We start from the raw sequence: 25,923 nt of genomic DNA on the forward strand, positions 1-25,923 counted from the left end.
TTACCACCTAAAAGTTATAATTTACAAATTAAATTTATATTCATATTTTAATACACTACAATTAATTTTTTTTAGTTTGTATTTCCAGTATAAATCCATTCCAACAATAGATCACTTGAAAATGCATCATAGTTTACTGGTAAACTACAGTAACAGATGGGATAGCCTCACAGACCATCCTAATGGCTCTCTTTACCCCATTTTTTGCTGGTTTACACAGTCTCTGTAGTATTTGTAATACAGTGGTGGGGTTAGCTAACAAATGGTGAAGTTGTTCAAAATACTTCCATAATGTCCTGATTCTGTTCTTTGATGGATTCTTTACTTTTCTCAGTAAAGGGGCACATTATAAAAAAAAGGCTTTTCCATTTGTTTGTTTTGTTGTTGTTTTTGGCAGAACCTCTGTCTGTACATTACCACAATTTTTGGACATGAGTTTAGTGACACACATCCTATCCCATAGTCCTTTTTGGAGGGATAGAAGTGCTTCAGTCGTCCATCCTAATAGAATGTACAAAAAACACACAATAATCCTACCATGTATCAAAATCCTAATAAAGATTAGGTCTTTGGTCCTCCTATTGGCGTTTTGGTTTGTGGAAATATTAACCCTTGTTTCTTGTTTAAAGTATATGTACTTAAAAAATATACAAGAGGCATTAGTTCAATTAAAGTACAGTATATATGAATCTTGGAGCATATAGTGATTTTTTTATATTCAGGATTTAAGCACTGCAATACTTATTTCTTTGACTGCAGAAGCCCTTTCACCAGGACACACAGGGGTTAATATTCTTGAAAGGTAAAACCAGGTTCAATTAACATTCGCTGTATTTAGAATTTGGCAAATGTTACAACTGCTGGGTTCAATTTACTTTTATCAATACAACGTTTGGAGTGGAAAATTATCAGTTTTCTTCACTGACTCCTCCACGATTTCGATGTAGATCCACTCACTTCTATGATCCTGCTGCACACCAAACACCTGATACTTTAATGAGAGTTTTAAGGCTAAAATCTTTATTTACCTTCATACGCATTTACCCTCTGTTCCCACCACTCAACAAGGATTAAATCTTCCCCGAATGTTTAAGATACAGTAAGTGCCCCAGAAAGCCAAAATGAATGCATCACAATTTACCTATGTTAACAAATATGTACTATTGCTGCATACATATCAAATATTAAAGTTTTTATGACCCATAGCAACCAGATAGTTATTTTATGTTCACAGCAGTTACAATAAAAAAAATGTCTGGAAGGTAAATAATTGCTTGAATGATATTTAAGATGGGACCTAAATATAATTTTTTTTTGTAAATGTAAGTTGTTGGCTTGTTCAATGCATCCTGGAAGCATCTTCTCACTTTATTTGATGTATGGATATCCTGGTGGATGCTTTCCTAGGCTGCTGTTTCTATTACTGTGTTTTCACCAGCCGCAACTTTAACCTCTTTCTTTACAGAAAACGTTTTGGTTACTTTAGTTCTAAAAGATTTTGAGAAATAAAAATAGACAATAGGATCAAAGCAAAGATTTGAAATGGACAGCAACATTGTAGATTCCTTTGCATGGAAAAGGACTTGTTTTAGGCTGCAGTCTGTGATTACATCATTTTGACTTAAAGTGTAAGGAATTCGGACGATGTGGTAGGGAAGGAAGCATATGACGTACCCAGCTGTTATTAGAAAAATTTTCACAAGGGCTGACTTGATGTTGTTAAATTCCTCACAGTCCTTATTTTTATAAAGTCTATTAATGGTAATACAATTGGAGATCAAGATTATACAGGAACAGTTCAAAAATATAGCAATGCTGATAAAATTGGAGAGCACATGCCAGTCTTTTCCAATCTTCTGTTTAAAGTCAATACATCCAACACCCTCCTGTTCAGGAATGTCTCTTATAGGGATCAGCATGTTTGGTAGCATAATGGCCAGCACCAAAGCCCAAACAACTACTGATAGCATTGTGGCAAATCCTCTTTTTTGTATTTGGTACAGTTTTGCACTCTGTATAGTCTGTAGACACCGATCCATGCTGACAAATCCCAGGAATATTATTGATATATACATGTTGATGTAAATCATACATGCTGTTACCTGGCAGTGAAAGATCCTTAACTTCCAGGAAGCCAATCCCAAGTCAACAATAATCTTAAATGGCAAAGCCAAAGTCAGTAGCAAATCAGCCACCAGCAGGTTTATGAGGTATACATTTGCACATTTCTGGCTGTTGTCTTTTCGGTTGAAAGCCCACAAAGCAATACAACTCCCAAAAAAGCCTACAAAAAATATCATCCAATAGAAATATGTGAAAGGTTCCAAGTCTCTGTTGACGTTACAGACAATGTAAGAACTGTTGGCATTGTTGTTCATTGTAAGATAGCTCTGCAGTCAGCTCCAAGGAAAGGCCTGAAACAGTGCACAAAAAATAAAAAAAATGTGTGTTATACTTTAACTATATGGGAAACTTCTGCTCATACATTAGATTATACAGCAATTTTTAGATAGTTTAATTTTTCAAACTGAGTAGGAAATTAATGTAAAAATATTAGGAAAAAGAAAAGGGGTTGACAACCTTTGTTTCTGTGCATATCAGACGATGGGGTTGAAAACTGGAGTGCACAAAATCTGGTGCAGCTTTGCATGGTAGCCAATCAGCTTTCAACTTTGGCTTGTTCAATTAAGTTTTGACAAATATAAAACCTGGAAGCTGATTGGTTTCTCTGTAGAGCTGCACTAGATTTTGCACTCTCCAGTTTTATTAAATCAACCCCAATATGTATTTTTAAAAAATACATTTCACGTAAAATGCTGTGTCTTTCATCCTTTTTTTATGTCAGTGCTGCTGATCTCCTTCAGCTTTCTTTAGTTCCTATTTACATTCATTCACTACAGTGTTGGCTGCACATGATTGCTCTGGACCAACTTTCAAATGGTCTGACAGTGGATCCTGCCTGCACAATGTGTGTCAGCACTGCTGCTTGTTGTTTCTTTTAGGGTTGCATGTGATAAAGTGAGAACACTGAAGCACAATTGGGGAACAGCTGTCAACACATAACAGAAATTGCCTACAAAATGACCATAATGGGAGAATCATTGGGGGGTGTCTTTTAATAGGCACTAGGTATTTAATTTGTTTCCATTTCTGAAATAAAGGCTATTCAAAGCAATTCACTATGTAAGTGTTGTATTTAGGGAGGAAAGCCATACTCCTATTGGTGACAAATACTTCGGCGGGTAGTATGGTGGCTTTCAAAAGACTCTTAGACGTACATCTCAAGGAACAGAACATTCAGGGCTTTGTGAGATGATTACAGCCACACACACCTACACAGGTTGAACTGGATGGACTATTGTCTTTATTCAACCTCACCTACTATGTAACAAATGCTTATGGTACTGGCACCCCTATGAAAGGCAGAGAAAGTACACTATAATATATCACCAACCCAACTGGTATTTGACGTTTGCTCAGAAAATAAATAAACAAATGCAAAATGAAAGATGATGTCCTGTTACAAGCACGACAAGGGAGTTATGGCTTAGTATCACACCATAGATGGTAAGAACGTTTGTAATAAGCCAAAGGATTTGTAATGTTAAGCACTAAAATGTAACACCAGTGCACTATTCTAAAACTGGCTCTCACTTCACAGGCCTCTCCTTCCTTTATAGGAAGTTGTGAAAAAAAAACACTTTTTGATAACTAGTCCTTGCTTATATCTGAGTGGCAGAATCAAGTTAAAGAAGAAACCCAGGAATGGATATTTTTACATAGTTCCATTAGTCCAGCTTGGACCAATGTAACTATGCATACACCATATTTGTGGGATCCCCCTGAAAGCTGGAAATCACTGTAGTAGGCAGTGATTTCCAGCTTTCAGGAAGAGCTGAAAATTACGAACAATAATGCTCAACAGTATGAGTTAGGCCACTAATGTGCATTGTATAGTCCAAAAACAAAGATGGGCAGTATGGATGCGTGTGTGTTTCCATATCTCGCATAGGGTTTCTGAAGACCGTAAAGAAGAGGAAGGAAGAAAGAGAAGCCATGAAAGAAATGATGGACCAGGGCAGAGGGGGCAAAGAATATGAAAAGAGTCAGGCGTGGGAGGATTTTGGGGTATTAATATTTCTGGAGTGTGGATTAGGCTTGTCATAAGTTCAGTAGACTACAGTCAAAGTGTCTCGGAAGGTATGTTGTAACCCAGATTTAGCAAAATTCAGGCATGGTGTTTTGTAAGCGTGCTGTTAACTTTTAATTTTTCAAGGTCCAATGTATTCTTGGTTGTACTTCCAAGAAGAGAATGCTTGGTGATAGCCAGGCTTTAGCTATAAATAGCTTAGCGGAAGTCAGTATGTGGGTTGTAAGAGCTAACTGGGAGTTGGATAGTCCTACTGGCTTACGATTTGGTAAGGTCTCAGTTAGATCCAAAGTCAGGCTGCTTTGAAAAAGATTGTTTAGGAGTTGATGCACTCACTGCCAGAATTGTTGAGCCATCAGGCAATGCCACCAAATGTGACAAAAAAAGGTTCTGGGCAACCTCAAAAGCAGGTGATGGAGGAGGCAGAGGAGATATGGGGCAGTCTACTGGGGACCATATACAATCTGAAAAGTATTTTCTAGATTTCTTCTTTAACTTGATCCTGCCACTCAGATATAAGCAACGACTGGTTAAAAAAAGTGTTTTAATTTTAACCTTCATTCTCCACTTTCTACAGAGAAAGTAGTGGAATGTGAAGTAAGAGCTAGTTTGCTTTGCATTCATTGAAAAATGCAGTGATATCTCTGAATGGCATCCATGCCGAAGGGATGACCACCTGTGTTCACAATGCAGTAGAGTAGCTACTCAGCATCGGACCTAGAAGCTAGAGGAGATCACTAGAATGGCTATGCCTACTACAGTGATTTACAACTTCTTGAGGAACCCCACAGGTATGGTATATGTATAGTTAACATTGTTCCAAGTTGTACCAATGTAACTATGAAAAAATATAAATACATATACATAAATATACATATGGAATTCTTCTTCGAGGGGGACCCTGGCCAGTTTTGGAATATACTATATTTTAGATTGTGATTTGCCTGCATAGAATAGAATTGTAAAATTACCGTTCCCTGTAATTTAGAAGCAGTTGCAAAAATTAATTAAATCTTTCAGTCATGAGCTGTTGTTTGTTTATGTTTATTACACAATGATATCACTTGAAAATATTTATAGTAAAGCAATCAAAACACTATATTTGTATATATCGTTATGAAATGTGTTATAAAAGACACAATACCTGTACCGACTGTCCTGTCCTGGGCTGCTGGCAGCTTTATACTGCTGCTTTCATCTTTTCATATCTAATATACAATCCTCCTTCCTGGTAAACAAGCAGCACTGTGGTTATTGTGGTTTCACTCTTACACGTCAATTGACGTAGTTGAAACTAAAGTTTTTGTTCATATAAAAAGATGTAAAATTTCCCTTTTAGCAACTGTGAATGTCAAAAATACCCACACTGCAAGTGTTTTCTTCCATATATCCCACATGATTGTGCTCTAAACTTTGGCCACAACTTAGGAGCAGGTTAAACACTTTTTCATGAATATCATGCGAGTGTTCCCCCTGTGAAGTTTATATTGACTCTGGGTATGGGAACATGGATAGTTGATTGGTTTATACAGCAAATTAAATTTTTGGTAAACTCTAAAAAGTATTACAACAATAACATTAAATAATAAGAGTCAATGTGAATGTGCAGAAAGTAAATATTAGTTGTAAAGCAATAAAATGGTGATCCAAATCGTGATGTGAATAATCAATTCAAATAGCGTCACCGATTTGAGAACTCCAATGGTGGTACTGGCTCAGTTGATAACGGGTTTTGGATAGATAGCCCCACGAATTGGAGGTATATATCCCTTTGGCAGTTCACTTTCCCACCAAAGTCCTCTCCCAAAATCCATCCAGTCAACACTGTGAAAACCAGTGCAAGAGAGTTACACACTGGGACAGCCAAGGACAGTTCTGTTGATGCCAATATAAGGTTAAAAAAAAAAACAATGAACCTCTCTGGGTTAGAAGAAAGGGTATGATATATCCACTTCTCCGACACACCAGTCACAGCGCTCTACACATGCTTCCTAACTCCCAGCACTTCTGCTACTTGGCTATCTATCCAAAACCCCTTATCATCTGAGCCAGTACCACCATTGGAGTTCCACCGAGGATCAGTATACTTATGAAAAACGCCTTATTTCCCCATCATTGAGGTTAGCGGCCATTTCACACAGTGTTGGATTCTGTGTTGGGATCTTCTCACATTGGTGACACAATTTGAATTGATTATTCACATCATGATTTGGATCTCCATTTTATTGCTTTACATACAGCTAATATTTACTTTCTGCACATTCACGTGGACTCTTTTATTTGAACTTTATAATGTCACTTTATTGATTATTTAGATCAAGTGCAGTTTATACAGTCAGGTCCATAAATATTGGGACATCGACACAATTCTTATCTTTTTGGCTCTATAATGGATTTGAAATGAAACACACAAGATGTGCTTTAAGTGCAGACTTTCAGCTTTAATTTGAGGGTATCTACATCCAAATCAGGTGTAGGAATTACAACAGTTTGTATATGTGCCTCCCACTTTTTAAGGGACCAAAAGTAATAGGGCAATTGGCTGCTCAGCTGTTCCATGGGCAGGTGTGTGTTATTCCCTCATTATCCCATTTACAAGGAGCAGATAAAAGGTCCAGAGTTAATTTCAAGTGTGCTATTTGCATTTGGAATCTGTTGCTGTCAACTCTCAATATGAGATCAAAAGAGCTGTCACTATCAGTGAAGCAAGCCATCATTAGGCTGAAAAAACAAACAAACCCATCAGAGAGATAGCAAAAACATTAGGTGTGGCCAAATGAACTGTTTTTAACATCCTTAAAAAGAAAGAACGCACAGGTGAGCTCAGCAACACCAAAAGACCCGGAATACCACGGAAAACAACTGTGGTGGATGACTGAAGAATTCTTTCCCTGGTGAGGAAAACACCCTTCACAACAGTTGGCCAGATCAAGAACACTCTCCAGGAGGTAGGTGTATGTATGTCACTGTCAACAATCAAGAGAAGACTTCACCAGAGTGAATACAGAGGGTTCACCACAAAATGTAAAACATTGTGAGCCTCAAAAACAGGAAGGCCATATTATAGTTTGCCAAACAACATCTAAAAAAGCCTTCACAGTTCTGGAACAACATCCTATGGACAGATGAGACCAAGATCAACTTGTACCAGAGTGATGGGAAGAGAAGAGTATGGAGAAGGAAAGGAACTGCTCATGATCCAAAGCATACCACCTCATCAGTGAAGCATGGTGGTGGTAGTGTCATGGCGTGGGCATGTATGGCTGCCAATGTCAGTGGTTCTCTAGTATTTATTATGTGACTGCTGACAAAAGCAGCAGGATGAATTCTGAAGTGTTTCGGGCAATATTATCTGCTCATATTCAGCCAAATGCTTCAGAACTCATTGGACAGCGCTTCACAGTGCAGATGGACAATGACCTGAAGCATACTGCAAAAACAACCAAAGAGTTTTTTAAGGGAAAGAAGTGGAATGATATGCAATGGCCAAGTCAATCACCTGACTTTAATCCGATTGAGCATGCATTTCACTTGCTGAAGACAAAACTGAAGAGAAAATGCCCCAAGAACAAGCAGGAATTGAAGACGGTTGCAGTAGACGCCTGGCAGAGCATCACCAGGGATCAAACCCAGCATCTGGTGATGTCTATGTGTTCCAGACTTCAGGCTATAATTTACTGCAAAGGATTTGCAACCAAGTATTAAAAAGTGAAAGTTTGATTTATGATTTTTAATCTGTCCCATTACTTTTGGTCCCTTAAAAAGTGGGAGGCACATATACAAACTGTTATAATTCCTACACCGTTCATTCCTACCCTTAAATTAAAGCTGAAAGTCTGCAATTAAAGAACAGCTTTGTTTCATTTCAAATCCATTCTGGTGGTGTATAGAGCCAAAAAGATTAGAATTGTGTTGATGTCCCAATATTTAAGGACCTGACTGTATATATTTTTGGGTTTTTGATTCTGTTATCAATGATTGTTTCAAGAGTGCTATACTGTTTGATATAATTTGTGGTTGGATTTTTTACATTATGTTTGGAATTAGCGCCAATTTTTTTTACTATCTTTAATATTTGAAAAAAAGAATTGTTGCTCTACATAAAGGTAGCCTAGGATATAAGAAGACCCTGAAACTTAGCTGCAGCAAGGTGGCCAAGACCATACAGCCATTTAACACGACAGGTTCCACTCAGAACGGGCCTCGCCATGGTCGACTAAAGAAGTTAAATGCACATGCTCAGCATCATATCCAGAGGTTGTATTTGCGAAATAGAGATATGAGTCCTGCCAGCATTGCTGCAGAGGTTGAAGGGGTGGGAGGATCAGCCTGTCAGTGCTCAGACCATATGCCACACACTGCATCAAATTGGTCTGCATGGCTGTCATCCTAGAATGAAGACTCTTCTAAAGATGATGCACAAGAAAGCCCAAAAACAGTTTGCTAAAGACAAGCAGACTAAGGACATGAAATACTGGAACCATGTTCTGTGGTCTGATGAGACCAAGATAAACTTATTTGGTTCAGATGGTGTAAAGCGTGTGTGGCGGCAACAAAGTGGGGAGTACAGAGACAAGTGCGTCTTGGCTACAGTCAAGCATGGTGGTGGGAGTGTCATGGTCTGGGGCTGCATGAGTGCTGCCGGCACTGGGGACCTACAGTTCATTGAGGGAGCCATGACTGCCAACATGTACTGTGACATACTGAAGCAGAGCATGATCCCCTCCCTTCTGAGACTAGGCCGCAGGGTAATATTCCAACATTATGACCCCAAACACAGCTCTAAGACGACCACTGCCTTGCTAAGGAAACTGAGGGTAAATGTGATGGACTGGCCAAGCATGAATCAAGATCTAAACCCTATTGAGCATCTGTGGGGCATCCTAAAATGGAAGGTGAAGGAGCGCAAAGTCTCTAACATCAACCAGCTCAGTGATGTCATCATGGAGGAGTGGAAGAGGACTCCAGTGGCTACCTGTGAAGCTCTGGTGAACTCCATGCCCAAGAGGGTTAAGACAGTACTGGAAAAAGATGGTGGCCACACACAATTTTGACACTTTGGGCCCAACTTGAACATTTTCACTTAGGGGTGTACTCACTTTTGTTTCCAGTGGTTTAGACATTAATGGATGTTTGTTGGGTTATTTTGAGGGAACAGAAAATTGACACTGTTATACAAGCTGTACACTCACTACTTTACATTGTAGCAAAGTGTCACATGAAACACATACTATAAATTAAGCTTCAATTCAGTGAGTAAAAAAGGTATTTGATCCCCAAGCAAAACATGACTTAGTACTTGGTGGAGAAACCCTTGTTGGCAAACACAGAGGTAAGATATTTCATGTAGTTGGTGACCAGGTTTGCATACATTTCAGGAGGGATTTTGGACCGCTCCATTTTACAGATCCTCTCTAAATCCTTAAGGTCCCTTGGCTGTCTCTTGGCAATGTGACATTTTTAGCTCCCTCCATAAATTTTCTCTTTAAATAGTTTTTATTAAGATTTTTTTTAAATAGTAACAAACAGGGAAAGGAAATCATAATAATAACAGAGGAAAGCAAACTCATAAAACATTGATATTATGGCCAGTAGTTCATTGGTGAAGTTATGCAATCTAACTTTATATCCATAAAGATAAGCCATTACAACATTAAGCAATCAAAATATATGAATAGTATTAATGCTTATAATTCTCTAATAGGGCCAACCCCAACCCCCCCTGGACACCCCAAATGGGTACACACTGTGTCCAGTTGGGGGGGGTAGACCCTCCGACAGCTAAACATCCATGGACCACCGTATATTAGACTGACATGTACATAGTGATGTTAGATGTTAGATGTACAAGATGTTATTTGTGACATTAACAGAATATATGAAAGGTAAAATAAAGGGGATACTCTTTGGAGGCAATTCAAAGCAGGTTAATTGGGCTTGAGACCAGGAGCGGCATTAGGATGCATTAACCAGTGAATCCATTGTTTGCTAAAGATAGGCATTCTATGATCTTTAACAGCTAGTAACTTCTCGAAATGACATTGTGTGTTTACCCGTGAAGTAAGTTTTGGTGAAGTAAGTTTTTTTCTGAATTTTTGGTGACTCAGGTGATTTCCAATGGTGAGTGATGGTCATTCTAGCAGCAAACAAGATGTGGAGTACTATAGTCTGGTATTTCGGAGGGATCAGATCTATTCCCAAGTTCAAAAGTGCTAAAGCCAGCCAGATAGAGAAGGTTGTGCCCAGAAAAACTCCAAGCAAAACCTCCACTTCTTTCCAAAAGGGTTGAATAAAGGTGCAATCCCAAAGTATATGATACAGTGTTCCTACCTTATTGCACCGTCTCCAACACAACGCACTGGAGGAGGGATAGATTTTAGACAGCCTATGAGGCGTTAAGTACCATCCATGGTATATTTTCAGAAATTGTTTCCAATGATCAATACATTTAGACAGTTTATAGTTGACCGTGATGGCCTTATTCCATTGTGAATCAGTAAAGGTCAATTGGAATTCAGATTCCCATTTAGTCCTACTTGGGCCCAATGAAGGTGCTCATATATAAGTTGTAGAAAAAAAGATATGCTCCGTGTGTCAGATATAGCATGACCCCTAAGGAAGTCCCATGCCTTGGCAGGGATGGATAACTGGAAGGCAAGTTTGTTAGTTTTTTTGAAAATGGCGAATTTGTGCGGTTTTAAAGCAGTCTGGGGGAAGAGAGCTATCCTTAACGCTGAGCCAATAGTTATGGCCATTCTTTTTCCAATCTAACGTAGAGAAGGATGGAATGATCCATTCGTAAGCCCCCAATGGAATATCTAAGTTAAGCCTTTTAAGGGTCTGATGGCGAATGGACAGTAAGGATCGCCAGGCAGTTAGTGTGGCCGTAATAGTAGGATGTTGGATGCGGTGGGTCGAGGAGAACAAGGATGAGGCAGCTAACAGTGCCCCTTGATCTTGGTGAACTAGTAGGGATCTCCATGAAATCCCAAAGTTTATCAGGTGGTTCCTGTACCAATATTGCATTTGGTCAAGGAGTGAGGCGGTATGATAGAAGGGGATGTTGGGGAGCCCCACGCCTCCGCAGGTTCTCAGACTCACCAGCGATTTAAGGGCTATTCCCGGTCTTTTGCCAGACCATATCAAGGTCCTTAGAAGGGTATTACATTTCGCAAAGAAACTAGATGGTAGTGATATTGGAAGGGTGCAGAAAAAATATAAGAGTTTGTGAAGAAGCGGCATCTTAGATGCAGCCATTTTACCTTGCCAGGATATTTGTTCTTTATTTATCTGCTTCATATCATGTTCTATGTTACGGAGTAGAGGTGGGAGATTAGCCTCATATAGTTCAGAGGTGGATGGTGTCAGCTGGATGCTTAGGTAGGAAATGGTGCTATGTTCCCATTGAAAGGGGAATTGAACTTTAAAGTGGGCCAAGTTATCTTGGGTTAAATAAAGTGGGAGTGCTTGGCATTTGGTTGTGTTAAGTTTGTAGTACGATACTTGGCCAAAGGTGTCTATTACTTGTTGAACTTGGGCAAGAGATGTTTGTGGAAGGTATAAACTCCGCGCAAAGATCTCTATTCGGATGTGCAAAGGGCAAAGTGAAAGGATAAATGTATAAAACACAGGTGTGTTTGCTGATGACGTATTGATTACGAAACGCGTACGGCGTGTCGCGTCACTTCCGGTTGTGGAATCGAGAACGAGGCTTGGACCACACACCGCTCCATACTCGTATCCATGCTTATTTACCTGCTTTGTATGTGAGTACCTCTTCATTTATGCACAAATAAACTTTTGTTGAGACGTTATTACGCTATGTGCCCTGTTTATCTGTTGTCCCCTGGCATACGGCTGTAATACCCTTTCTGATGGACATCTTGGATTACTCCCGGCCCATAAGAGGATATTAGGACCTACTGCTATCCTAGGGATACCTACAGTTAGGACCGCCGAGATTACTTTCCAGGACCTACCGACCCAGAAGGAGGGGAGATACTAGGATTCCTTGATCGCTATACACCCGCCTTATACCCCTGTGTGGGGTGGGTGCCTCTGGTGAGTGTGTCTTTTTACCAGAAGGGATCACCTAGCACCTCACCGCCCAACACGGGGTCACTCCTTTAATCGGTAGTGTGTTTTCTCACCTGACTATCCACCTGCCTTGGTTTATACCTTTCATGTTATATACAGCCATTGGACCCTAGAGTCTTCACCAAATCAGACTGTTGAACTTTTTGTTGTATATCAGTGCCAACCTGGACTGTGTCTCCATACTTTTTATACCCTAGAGTAAATTGGCTTTTTACTAGCACTCACAGCACTTATATCACACTGTGTGATACTGTTCAGGACTTTTGCACGTGCATGCTAGCATTTTATTTGATAAGCACTTTATTTTTGTACATCACTCCAAGTGTGCACTTTATAAGTTGTGATACTTTAATATTTGCACTTGTCACTTTATTGCATTATCACTTCATATGTTTACATTGTACACTGATTTTTAATTTACCTAAGGCAGCGCCAATACCCATCTCCTACCCACAAGAGATGTTTGTGGATCGGAAAGTGACAGAATAACATCGTCTACAAAAAGCCCTATTTTGTGCTCCTGGTTACCTATTGTTATCCCTCTAATAAGAGGGTCTGCTTTAATAGCTGCGGCCAAAGGGTCGATAACCAAAGTGAATATGATTGGGGACAATGTACAGCCCTGTCGGGTGCTGTTGGATAGGTCAAAAGTTCTAAATAAAGAACCAGAGGTAAATACCTTTGCAGAAGGGTTTTTGTATAAGGTCATTATGGCAGAGAAAAGCCAGCCTGAAATGCCAAATTTATGTAAGACTCTGTCTAGGTACTGCCAATGGACCCTATCAAAATTATTTTCTGCGTCCGAACTAAGGAGCGCGGAAGGCAAATGATGGGTCCCAGCCTGGTAAATTAAATGAATCATCCTCCTAGTGCCGTCTGGTGCTTGTCTGCCTTTAACAAAGCCGACCTGTTCAGGACTTATAAGAGTCGGGGTAACTTCCAAGAGCCTATTTGCCAGTACCTTTGTGTATATCTTCACATGAGAATTTAGTAAAGATATAGGCCGGTAGTGTTGAGGGAGAGTGGGGTCTTTCCCCGGTTTCGGTAGAGTAATAATAACAGCTTCCATCATTTCCTTGGGAAATTGCTCGGTGGAGACTGCCTCATTAAAAAGATTAGACAAGTGAGGAGTGAGAATGTCATAGAACGCTTTATAATATTCCGAGGAAATGCCATCTGCGCCAGGAGCTTTATGGGCTGGAAGATCTTTAATTAGCTTGATGATTTCTTGAGGGTCTATAGGTCTATTTACTAATTCTAGGGTCGATGCATCTATTGCAGGTAACCTCAATTTATCCAAGAAAGTGTTAATTTCTTCTAGATATTAAGGTCTGGAGTGGCTAAAGACCTTATTCCTTTAGAAAATGTATGGAGGGGGCTGCAACTTTGAGTTGCCAATTGACAGCAAAGAATCCTTAAGGATTTAGAGAAGATCTGTAAAGAAGATTGGACCAAAATCCCTCCTGAGATGTTTGCAAACCTGGTATCCAACTACAATAAACAAAAAATGTTTTCCCTGCGCAATAGGAATATAAATCACTTATTTGCAGCTGTTCATAACCTTGTGATCACTATAAAAACCAACAAAAAACACAGAACAAGACAGTGAAACAGAACTTACTCTAAATGTGTATAAAATCTAGATGAATGTAAGTGCAATAAATTGCATATTGCAGAAATTAAAATACAAACCAAAAATGTATTAACCACTTGCTACCCGCCCACCATCAAATGACGGCGGAGCAGTGCAGCTATTGTTCTGGGACGCCATCATATGATGGCGCACCAGAACTGCCTCTCTTGCGTGCCCCCGGGGGCGCGCAGTGCGGCGATCGTGGCCGCATGTTGCTAGGACACGGAGCGACCCCAATCTCGGTAAAGAGCCAATGACATGGCTCTTTACCCATGTGTTCGGCTGTGTCCAATCACAGCCAGTCACATGTAAATGAGGAAGTGCCGTTTATCAGCTCTCCTTGCCTCACACTGTCAGAGTGTGAGGCGGGGAGAGACGATCAGCGGCTCCGCCTTACAGGGGAGACTAGGACAGGTAATCAGGGCACTGATCATCAGTGCCCTGATTACAAAAACGTGAAAAACAGTGGCAATCAATGTCCACTGTCCACCATCAGTGCCCACAGTGTCCAGCATCAGTGCCCATAGTGCTGCCAGTCAGTGCCCATCAGTGCCTGCTCATCTGTGCCGCCCGTCAGTGCTCATCAGTGCCACCCATCAGTGCTCATCAATGCCTTCTGTCAGTGCCCATCAGTGTCGCTTGTCAGTGCCCATCAGTGCCACCTCTCAGTGCCCATCAGTGCCGTCTGTCAGTGCCCATCAGTGCTGCATGTTGGTACCTCCTTATCGGTGCCACCTCATCAGTGCCCATAAGTGCCACCTTATCAGTGCCCATAAGTGCCACCTCATCAGCGCACATCAGTGAAGGAGAAAAATTATTTATTTTCCAAATTTACAGAAAATAAGAAAAACTTTTTTTTTTTTTAATTTTTTGTCTTTTTTTTGTAAGAAATAAAAAACCCAGCGGTGATTAAATACCACCGAAAGAAAGCTCTATTTGTGTGAAAAAAAATGATAAAAATTTTATATGGGTACAGTGTAGCATGACCACGCAATTGTCATTCAAAATGTGACAGCGCTGAAAGCTGAAAATTGGTCTGGGCAGGAAGGGGGTGAAAGTGCACTGTATTGAGGTAGTTAAGCATGTGTACAGTGAAATACATGTACCAAAAGGAATAATTTCCCAAAGAAAAAATATTTGAATAATCCAATCAATAAAAAGTCCAAATCGGCAAGTGTCCAGTGAAAGAATATATATTGTGCTCAGTGCTCTCTCCTTTTTTATTTTTTTTTAAATCTTTTTATTGTTTTTTTGCAACACAAACAACAAAACAGGTGCATTCGGTTCACATTACAACAATCATATGAGCACAGGAATGATAGCACTTCACCCACACAGGGGTCAGAGAAAAAAAAAACCTATGGCATATCGAGAAGAATAACATAAACATGAGGTTGGGAAAACCCGTCGTGAGGAGGTACCGGGCAGTAATAAAGAGTGTCAGAGGCAAAGCCATATCAAGACCCAGATAAGAGGTACCCCCAGCTTGGTGGACCCAGGGCAGGAGAGTAAGGTCAGAATCTAGTCAGCCATAGCGGTGGAGGAATCAGACAACTACCTGGCCCAAACCCTATTGTGTTTCTTGGGGGCACCTCTATGAGCATAGGTGTCCCGGTAAAAAGGTATCACAGAGTTCACAAGTTTCTTCCACTGTAGTACCGTGGGGGGAGCACACTGTCTCCAGTGGAGTGCAATATTTTTTTCCTGGCATAGAAGAGCAACAGGCCCAGGAGAGTACGCTCAGCCACTCTTGGTACTAGGTTATCCAGCAGGCCCAGAAGACAGAGTCTGGGAGATGGATCGATCGAGATCTGTAAAACATCCTTAAAGCGGAGTTCCGGGCACAAAATCGATATTTTTTTTTTTTGTGCCCGTCCGCTAGTTCGACATCACCTGAAAAGGAATTGGATAGTTAGGTTTTTTTTTTTAAAAAACTCACCTTGTAATTGAAGATCGTAAATACTCACCTCAGAGTACTTCCTCCCTCAGCGCCGCGGCTCCGCCGTCACTTCCTGTCTCGCGATGATTCCTGGGAGCTGAACGTCATCGCTCCCAGGAATCAATGCGACGGCACCGGCCCCGCTCGTCACTTCCGGGCGACGCCGCATTCCCCTGCTAAACAGCTTCTGGGCATGCCCAGAAGCTGTTTAGGAATGCGGCGCTGCACCGGAAGTGACGAGAGGGGCCGGTGCAGGCGCATTCTGGGAGAAGAAGACGCGGAAGAAGACGCAGAAGAGGACCGTGCCGGCTTTAGCTGCCCACAAGAGAGATGGAAACGCTGTGGAAGAAATTTTATAAGTAAGTATTTCTTCTAAAAGGTAAGTGCGAACCTAGCCCTGACTGTCCCGGGGGTATGTTTGTTGAAAAATCATTTCTGTGCCCGGAACTCCGCTTTAATCACCGAGAGTACTTGCGACCAGTACATAGAGAGCTCCGGGCAGGACCAAAAGATGTTATGGAAATCACCCGGATCCCAGCCACATCTCCAACAGTCCGAGGGAGGGGAGGCATTAATATTATGAAGACGGTAGGGGGTAAGGTACACCCTATGGGCGATCTTATATTGTATGAGGTGATCCCTGAGGGAAACCAGTATTTTGAAGGGAAGTTCCCACATATTTCCCCAGTCCTCCGGGGCCAAATCCGGAACATCTCGGACCAAACGACTGCGTAGGTCAGAGAGCTCCAGAGAGGAGACCCGAAGGAGATGTGCATTGAGAACAAAAACAGCCCACTCCGAGCACTCATAACGCAGAGATCTCTCCAGATGCAGCTGCACCGCCTGTGACTCCCCAGGGGGGAACTGGGCCCTGAAGGCATGGGACAACTGTAGATATCTAAATAAGTAGGACGGCGGAACATTATTACGAGTCAAAAGTAATATCAGAGATCTTTTATATTGTATTTGGTCCACACCGCGGGGTCAGGAAGTTTAAACTGTGGCAAAGTTAAAAGTTTAAAGTGTGGCAGGGTGGTCATATCACATGTTCTAAATGACAGCCATCCAAACAGGAAATTAGTTTTGAACATGTGATTTGATGGCTGGCTTTAAATAGCCCCATACTGGTAAGCCGGAGATACGCCTGTGAAAACGCCCACTGGGAGGGGTGAAACGAATTGACTCAATTTTCAGCTGACGGCAGTACCAGTAACATAATTTCCGGCTTCAGGTGGAACGCAAATAGGAAAGTGCACACCCTGGCGTTCTCACACTATCCGGACATTTTGGAACACACAGCATTGCCCAATGTTCATTATTACAAGCGATCTTGTGCCTATTAAATTGTAAGTGCTACTCCTGCATTTTTCATTAAAATATTTAAACGTAGGACGCTATGGAGATTCTCTGTCTTTCCTTCCTTTGCCTTATGTGATGTCCATTGGGGGATCCATACCATTTCCAATATCTTTCCGTCTCTGTGGGACCAACAAAAGAAAAAAAGTGCTTTATCCTTACCAGGCCTAAGCTTGATTGACCCACATGCAGTACTGCTAAGGGGTCCACACAGTATGGTAAGTGCATTCACAACTGCGGGTGCACCATTACGAATTGCATGAGAAAGCACGGATTGGCACAATTTTTATTTAAGAAGAGAGCACTGCGCACGATATATATTCTTTCACTGGACACTTGCTGATTTGAACTTTTTTTTGATTGGATTATTCAAATATTTTTTATTTCGGAAATGATTCCTTTTGGTACATGTTTTGCACAAAAAATATTTCACTGTACACATGCTTAATACATTTTTTTTTTGTATTTTAATTTCTGCATTATGCAATTTATTGCACTTACATTCACCTAGGTTTTATACATATTTAGAGTAAGTTCTGTTTCACTGTCTTGTGCTGTGTTTTTGTTGTTTTTTTAACTACAAGAAACGCCTTACCTCTGTGCTTGCCAACAAGGGTTTCTCCACCAAGTACTATCATGTTTTGCTTGGGGATCAAATACTTATTTTACTTACTGAACTCCAACTCAATTTATAACATTTGTATCATGTGTTTTTTTTCTGGATTTTTGGTTTATATTCTGTCTCTATCAGTTAAAATACACATATGATATTAATTATAGACCCTTCTTTTCTTTGTAAGTTCTTGTTCTTTGTACAAAATCTGCAGTGGATCAATAAATAATTTTCCCCACTGTATATAGTGTGTGTGTTTGTATGTATATATATATATATATATATATATATATATATATATATATATATATATATATATATATATATACAGTGGGTACGGAAAGTATTCAGACCCCCTTAAATTTTTCACTCTTTGTTATATTGCAGCCATTTGCTAAAATCATTTAAGTCCATTCTTCTTCCTCATGAATGTACACATAGCACCCCATACTGACAGAAAAACACAGAATTGTTGACATTGTTGCAGATTTATTAAAAAAGAAAAACTGAAATATCACATGGTCCTAAGTATTCAGACCCTTTGCTGTGACACTCATATATTTAACTCAGGTGCTTCCCATTTCTTCTGATCATCCTTGAGATGGTTCTACACCTTCATTTGAGTCCAGCTGTGTTTGATTATACTGATTGGACTTGATTAGGAAAGCCACACACCTGTCTATATAAGACCTTCCAGATCACAATGCATGTCAGAGCAAATGAGAATCAAGAGGTCAAAGGAACTGCCTGAAGAGCTCAGAGACAGAATTTTGGCCAAGGTTACAAAAAGATTTCTGCTGCACTTAAGGTTCCTAAGAGCACAGTGGCCTCCATAATCCTCAAATGGAAGACGTTTGGGACGACCAGAACCCTTCCTAGAGCTGGCCGTCTGGCCAAACTGAGCTATCGGGGGAGAAGAGCCTTGGTGAGAGAGGTAAAGAAGAACCCAAAGATCACTGTGGCTGAGCTCCAGAGATGCAGTCAGGAGATGGGAGAATGTTGTAGAAAGTCAACCATCACTGCAGCCCTCCACCAGTCGGGGCTTTATGGCAGAGTGGCCCGACGGAAGCCTCTCCTCAGTGTAAGACACATGAAAGCCCGCATGGAGTTTGCTAAAAAACACCTGAAGGACTCCAAGATGGTGAGAAATAAGATTCTCTGGTCTGATGAGACCAAAATAGAACTTTTTGGCCTTAATTCTAAACGGTATGTGTGGAGAAAACCAGGCACTGCTCATCACCTGTCCAATACAGTCCCAACAGTGAAGCATGGTGGTGGCAGCATCATGCTGTGGGGGTGTTTTTCAGCTTCAGGGACAGGACGACTGGTTGCAATCGAGGGAAAGATGAATGCGGCCAAGTACAGGGATATCCTGGACAAAAACCTTCTTCAGAGTGCTCTGGACCTCAGACTGGGCCGAAGGTTTACCTTCCAACCAGACAATGACCCTAAGCACACAGCTAAAATAACGAAGGAGTGGCTTCACAACAACTCCGTGACTGTTCTTGAATGGCCCAGCCAGAGCCCTGACTTAAACCCAATTGAGCATCTCTGGAGAGACCTAAAAATGGCTGTCCACCAACGTTTACCATCCAACCTGACAGAACTGGAGAGGATCTGCAAGGAGGAATGGCAGAGGATCCCCAAATCCAGGTGTGAAAGACTTTCCCAAAAAGACTCCTGGCTGTATTAGATCAAAAGGGGGCTTCTACTAAATACTGAGCAAAGGGTCTGAATACTTAGGACCATGTGATATTTCAGTTTTTCTTTTTTAATAAATCTGCAACAATGTCAACAATTCTGTGTTTTTCTGTCAGTATGGGGTGCTATGTGTACATTCATGAGGAAGAAGAATGAACTTAAATGATTTTAGCAAATGGCTGCAATATAACAAAGAGTGAAAAATTTAAGGGGGTCTGAATACTTTCCGTACCCACTGTATAGATATATATATATATATATATATATATATATATATATATATATATATATGTATATTAAACACTGGTTAATTTTATTGGTGAGCTTCTGTTGTAACTTTTATCTTTTAGTGTTAGTAGGTCACACAGTCATCAAACAAGTTGTAGTATTTTAATTGCTCAGGTGCTGCGTTATATAGACTTGTGGAAACATTTGACCTCAAAAGTGCATATTATGCAGCTAGAAGGTTTATGATGTATTTTATTGAATAGGTACATGACTCACAGTTCTGGAAATATAGTCACCATGATTACTGTTTTGTCTGATCGCACTGTATTTACGCAAACTCTCCCCCTGGATGCAAGTGACTTTTATGGTGTTTCTGCAATAAGTAAAGTAAGTTCTTTGACTATGAGTCAAAGAACAGCACAGAAAAAGGTAGGCATCCATATATATTACAAGAATAATCTTGTTTGATTTTGACTTATTGTCTGCCTTATATTCTCTGTTGAGTCACCAATCCCATTGTGTTTGCCATCTGGGGTGTTAAAATAATAAATGAAAGTCTTTTAGACGAAAACTTTGGGGCCAGGTTCACGCATGTGCGGCCCTGGGTTTCATGCCTGGGGTCTGTTCACCAGTTCAGGTGTGATTCAGGTCCGAATTTTTGTCTGAATTCGAACCTGAATCGGACTAAAACATGCACTGGACCTTTCTGCATATCACTCTATTAAGAGCAGGTCACACTCGCCTGTCATGCGTAGTGAATTTGCATATATGTGAACCTGACCTTAGTCAGTTTTTAATTTGCTTATTGCAAGCATCATTATAGCCTAAATTCATACCAGTTTCTTCAGTATTACACAATACTGGAAAATTGGACTTGCTTTATTGTCTCAACAATTTAGCATTCTTCAGTAACAGAAAAATATCAAACCTATTTTTTTTTTTAATGGACAAGCAGGGGTCTGCACACTCAGAATCAGATCATTCTTACATCTTAAAGCGTCAATAACATAGGGTTCCTTGGGTTTTTTTTATTAACCTAGTGTACCTAACTCTGAAGCCTGTTGAAATTTCCAGGATACAGTTGTGTCACTCTTCAGAAAGCCAAGCCGGTAATTTTGACATTTCTCACATACATGTTAAAATCAGCATTTTTTTTAAATTACTTAGAATCCCCATAAATTTTTTGAAAGCAGAGGTCATGGAGAATAAAATGGTGGTTGTTGCATTTGTTTTGTCAGACAATATATACACAGCTGTTTATCAAATGCAAATGTTCAGGAAAAAATACACTAAAATGCATTTTTGTGCACACAAACATCTGCATCTGCTAAACATGGCAATAATATATAAGCGGGGCTTCCTCTGCATCAAGAAGAGGGTGCAACCACTATATTCAGCATCAAATACTGATAGATATGAATTGTTAAATACTGTGCAGACATATTCATACATAAATATAGTGAATAGGGATATATAAATTCAATATAATAGATGTGGAAAAGTCCTGATGCCACCTTACAGTTATGATTCTTCTTTAGCATTGACTACTATTTTATAAGGCACAGCAGTGTTTCGGAAATGTTTGCAGAAATCAAATCAAATAGGGATCTTTTAGACAAAAGCTTTGGCATTGCTTGTGGTGTTTTTCCCCTAAATAATATAACCTAGGAATGTCCCAGCCATGAGACAAGATGGGTATTTTCAAAATGTAGAACCTTCTGGGAATCGAGGAAATTCTATCAGGCATCATTATTGTATGTGTTCCTGTTGGGGAGGTTTTGTCTAAATTCTGTCCAAGTAACACTGGGACAAAAAATGAAGGCTAGGTTCTCACTGCAGCAAGAAGACATTGACGAAAACAAAAAGCTGGCAAAGGTTCTTACCCTTCCTCATTCCGCTAAAGTATATTTTTGTTGTGTGTTCTGTCCCAGTACCATTATGTTTCTAGGAGAAGAAATGAGGAGAAGGTTCTAACGATTCCTCTCCACAAAGTAAAAAACAAATATTTTTGGGCCAAGTAAAGCTCCTTTTTGCTGGGATATATAGTTGTAATTAGCCCTCATATTTCTTTTTTTTTGGGGCTACAGAATTATTAGTGTCTATGTTGTGAAGAATAGGACATGGGGTAGGTTTAGCTGTTTGGTAAAATAAAACTAGGCATAGCTGACACGACTCAGTCCTAAATGCTGTGTGCTGTTTGCCCACAATTTATATTTTTGTGCATTTCTTGCACATAAACTTGTATTTTTCTATACTTTCAGGGTCTTTAATCGCTTGTCTACCAAGGTACATTTATAAATGGTATGGTAGACAAGTGATTAAATCAAGCTGCTTTGCTGTGAGCTTGACACATATTCTAAGAGCTAGTAAAGGGCTTTCCAATAAAAGTGGCTCTAGAGCTGCCCATTTACTATTATGGGGCAGTTAGCGTTTTTCCTGTCCTCCAGTGCACTTATTACAGCACAATCTGTGCTGAAATAAATGCATTGGAGGGCAGGGGAGTCATTGGGGGTCTAATAGACCGCCAATGTTTAAGTAAAGAGTACTTGTCATCTGCCCATGCTATCACATAGGTGGCTTGTTAGCCCCCTTGTGATAGCAATAAAAAAAAAAAAAAAAAGAACTGTATTAAATACATTTAAAAAAAAAAATGTAAAGCACCTCCATTACCCCTGCTACCTACACGTGCATGTCCCTATGACGTAGGATGTGCACGTGCATGTTTAATAATTTATTGTGACACACCCTGTAAACGAATACCCTGTAAAGGCATTTAAAGCAGCGCTTATGGAGAATTTTGGGTGCCATTGTTTTTTTTGTGATTCCATGGGTGTGCGCAATTTTAAGACTTGACATGTTTGATATCTATTTACTCAATGCAACCCTGTCTTTTGCATTTTACCAAAAAAAATGGAGATAACCCTCTGTTTGTTGCACTAAAATTAATTTTAGAGTATTTGTTCCTGAAATAATGTATTTAATAAATGCTGCGCAAATATCGTGCAACCTAAAAAATTGCAGCTAACACCATTTTATTTTCCAAAAAGATCATACCCAAGAAGACTTGAGGCTGTAATTGCTGCCAAAGGTGATTCAACAAAGAACTGAGTAATGGGTTTGTATGAGAGGGCAGGGGAGTCATTGGAGGTCTAATAGACCGCCAAAGCATTATTTAAGTAAAGAGTACTTGTCACATGTCCATACTATCACATAGGGGGCTTGTTAGACCCCTTGTGATAGCAATAAGGAAGAAAAAAAAAACTGTAAAAAATAAATTAAAAAAAAATGTAAAGCACCCCTATTACCTCTGCTTCATACATGTGCATGCTCCTATGGTATGGGGCGTGCACGTGTATGTTTAATAATTTATTGCGGCACACACACTGTAAACTGATAACCTGTAAAGGCATTTAAAGCATCACTTATGGAGAGTCTTGGGTATGGTCGTTTTTTTGTGATTCCATGGGTGTGCACAATTTTAAGACTTGACATGTTTGATATCTATTTACTCAATGCAGCCTTGTCTTTTAGATTTTACCAAAAAAATAGAGATAACATTATGTTTGTTGCACTAAAATTGCTGCCAAAGATGCTTCAACAAAGTACTGAGTACAGAGTAATGGGTCTAAATACTTAAGTACATGTGATATTTCAGTTTTTTCTTTTTAATAAATTCACAGACATTTCTAAAATTCTGGTTTCACTTTGTCATTATGGGGTATTGAGTGAAGAGTAATGAAAAAAAAATGAATTCAAACAATTGTTGTATCAGGCTGCAACATAACAAAATTGAAAAAAGTTAAGGGGGTCTGAATACTTTATTAATGCATTGTATGTCTCCCACATGTGTCTCTGATATCAGCTATACTTATATAGGTAATTTTAGAAGCTCAGTCACACTACTAATATGGCTAGGGGGTTATTCACCAAGAAGAGGGAACATAGGCTACTCATCCAGCATGTAATAGTGACCAATTGCAATTAACTCGAGAATTATAAGCACTACAATGTGCTGCTTAGCATAGGGTATTTGTTTAGTGAGCATTTACTACTCCTAGCAATTAATTGCTAGCATGTACAGTAATATTACTGAGCTACTAAACTCTGTAGATCTCTAATCTAATGAGGTTAGTGCCAGCAAGGGCTTAAAACTATTAGTAGCAAAATATTTAAATTTCATTTGTAGCTAAGACATTAGGGCCCATTCACATTGTTGCATTGTGGTATTGCGTGTTGCTGCAATGCACCATGTACCATGTGTTGTGGTTGAAGTGTGGTTGTGTGTTGAAGTAACACCTATTTTTAAGGGAACTCAAATGTGATAACACAGCCCCCACACCCATGAATTTTAGGTGCTACAAATGGCCTGTGAAACCTAGCATGGATTTTACATGCTTACAGATTTCGCAGATGTCCACAATCACGGGCTTAGTGTAGACAAAGTACGTTCCTCCTGCCTGATAGCGGTAACTGGCATGCATTAAAAGAGAGATTGTGTACCACTTCATTTTGGCCCTTGTGGTATATTTCAGAATTATGAAATCTCGTCATTACTGATCGTAGAGATAATCTACTGATTTTATCTAATTAAACAGTGCAAAAGATAGATGAGTGCCTTTACCTAAAACAGACAATGACTGACAAGTTTAAACCATTCACTGCCTAAACTAAAATTTGGCTGTTTTTAGTTACCTGTATTGTAACATACAGTATGTTAAAACAATAAATTATACATTTATAAAATTACAGCAAGCTAAAAACTAGGACATTTCTTAACTACATTATGATATAGTTTTACTAATTCCCTACCTCACAAAATAGTTAAAGTACAGAATTGTATGTTATAAATGCTGTACTTCTGCAGAATCGTACAAGCTGTGTAAAAATATGCAAAACATAGAAACTGACAGTTTTCAGCCTTTGCTAGATTAATAAATCAACCCTCTGCACCGGTATTTACTGAGACTAGGAGGAAAGAGTTTACTGATAGAAATCAGTAACTTGCCTTCTAAAAAAATACTGTGTTCACATCTAGTTGTTTCCCAGTGGGATAACACAGTCATATATTGCAAGGAATCTGCATCAAACATAGGGGGTAAATTTACTAAAGTGAAATAGTCTGTGTACTTTGCCATAGCATTTGCTCCAGAACTTAGTAAATGAGGGAAAGCTCTGCTGACTTCCATCATTTAATCATATGTAAACAAAATGTTTTTTTTTTTTCCTTAAATGTGATTGAGTATTCTTTGCAAAGTGAAGCTTCACCTCATTTACTAAGCTCTAGAGCAGATGCCCTTGCAGAGTGCAACTTCACCTGTAAAGTGCACAGTCTCTTTGCCTTTAGTAAATCTTCCCCATAGACTTGTAATACAAATGAAAAGTGCCTGCATCTATCTCTGTGCACACAGTGGAGTTGATTTACTAAAACTGGAGAGTACAACATGCAATAAAAAAGTGGTCAAATGGAATGCTCGTCTAGCGATTTAGGCTACTATAAACCAGCTTTTAAGTGAAAAGGCAAACACACACAGTGGTGTTGATTTACTAAAACGTGAGCGTGCAAAATCTGGCGAAGCTGAGCATGGTAGCCAATCAGCTTTTAATTTCAGCTTGTTCATTTAAGTTTTGACAAAAAACCTGGAGCTGATTGGGTTCTATGCAGAGCTGCACCAGATCATTTTAGTAAATCAACCTCTGTAAGTTATTGAAATGCAGCCTGTATGAATTTTAATGCATCAACACATTTTGGGGCCTACATAAATGTATTCGTTTTAGGCAAGTTCATGAAAAATGTATGCAGGGAAATACTACAAAACACACATGAAAACATGTTAAAAGCACGTCAACACATGAAAATGTGCGCCATAATGGGCAACAAAAACACACAAATCTGCAGCCTAATAAGTAAACATGTTGTAACTGTTAAGACTTCTTTTGTCTTACATATGTTTTTGATTGAATGTAAAGAGAGTTACCTTTTGTCTTGCTTGATAGTTAGCTCTTTGGACTTATACAGTTTAAGAAAGATGCTAGGCGCATCATGAGAACTGCATTCTGTAATGAGTGCTGCTGCTCTGTGAACTGTACGAGGATGTGGACAGGCTGTGAGAAATTTTGCTGTTAGACAAGAGGAACTGAGATAAAAAACTTCTGAATCACTAGAAAACCGCTTTTGCCTGTTAGAGTCAGTACTAGGGAGCCTGCTC

The 25,923-nt window shown here is 39.7% G+C and overlaps 2 protein-coding genes across 5 annotated transcripts in view; one reads left to right on the forward strand and one right to left on the reverse strand.

Moving 5' to 3' along the window:
- MED12L (mediator complex subunit 12L) overlaps positions 1-25,923 on the forward strand; it is an 837,051-nt gene that overhangs the window by 181,485 nt on the left and 629,643 nt on the right. The gene's annotated exons all lie outside the window — the stretch shown is intronic.
- GPR171 (G protein-coupled receptor 171) lies at positions 1,342-25,803 on the reverse strand. 2 transcript variants are annotated; one of them, XM_082251528.1, is made up of 2 exons: positions 25,693-25,803; positions 1,342-2,414 (listed from the first exon to the last, which is right to left on the reverse strand). In XM_082251528.1, exon 2 carries the CDS (start codon positions 2,376-2,378, stop codon positions 1,404-1,406), a length of 975 nt encoding a protein of 324 aa, XP_082107654.1. In that variant the 5' UTR covers positions 2,379-2,414; positions 25,693-25,803; the 3' UTR covers positions 1,342-1,403. The 2 variants fall into 2 exon arrangements, with proteins under 2 accessions (XP_082107654.1, XP_082107655.1); XM_082251529.1 differs by lacking the exon at positions 25,693-25,803 and adding an exon at positions 5,295-5,412.

Source organism: Pelophylax lessonae, assembly GCF_965119305.1.
Source record: "Pelophylax lessonae genome assembly, chromosome: 3".
Lineage (NCBI taxonomy): Eukaryota > Metazoa > Chordata > Amphibia > Anura > Ranidae > Pelophylax > Pelophylax lessonae.

Excerpts from the sequence above, each read along its gene's own strand:
- GPR171 (XM_082251528.1), bottom strand. The coding sequence starts at position 2,378 with ATGAACAACAATGCCAACAGTTCTTACATTGTCTGTAACGTCAACAGA.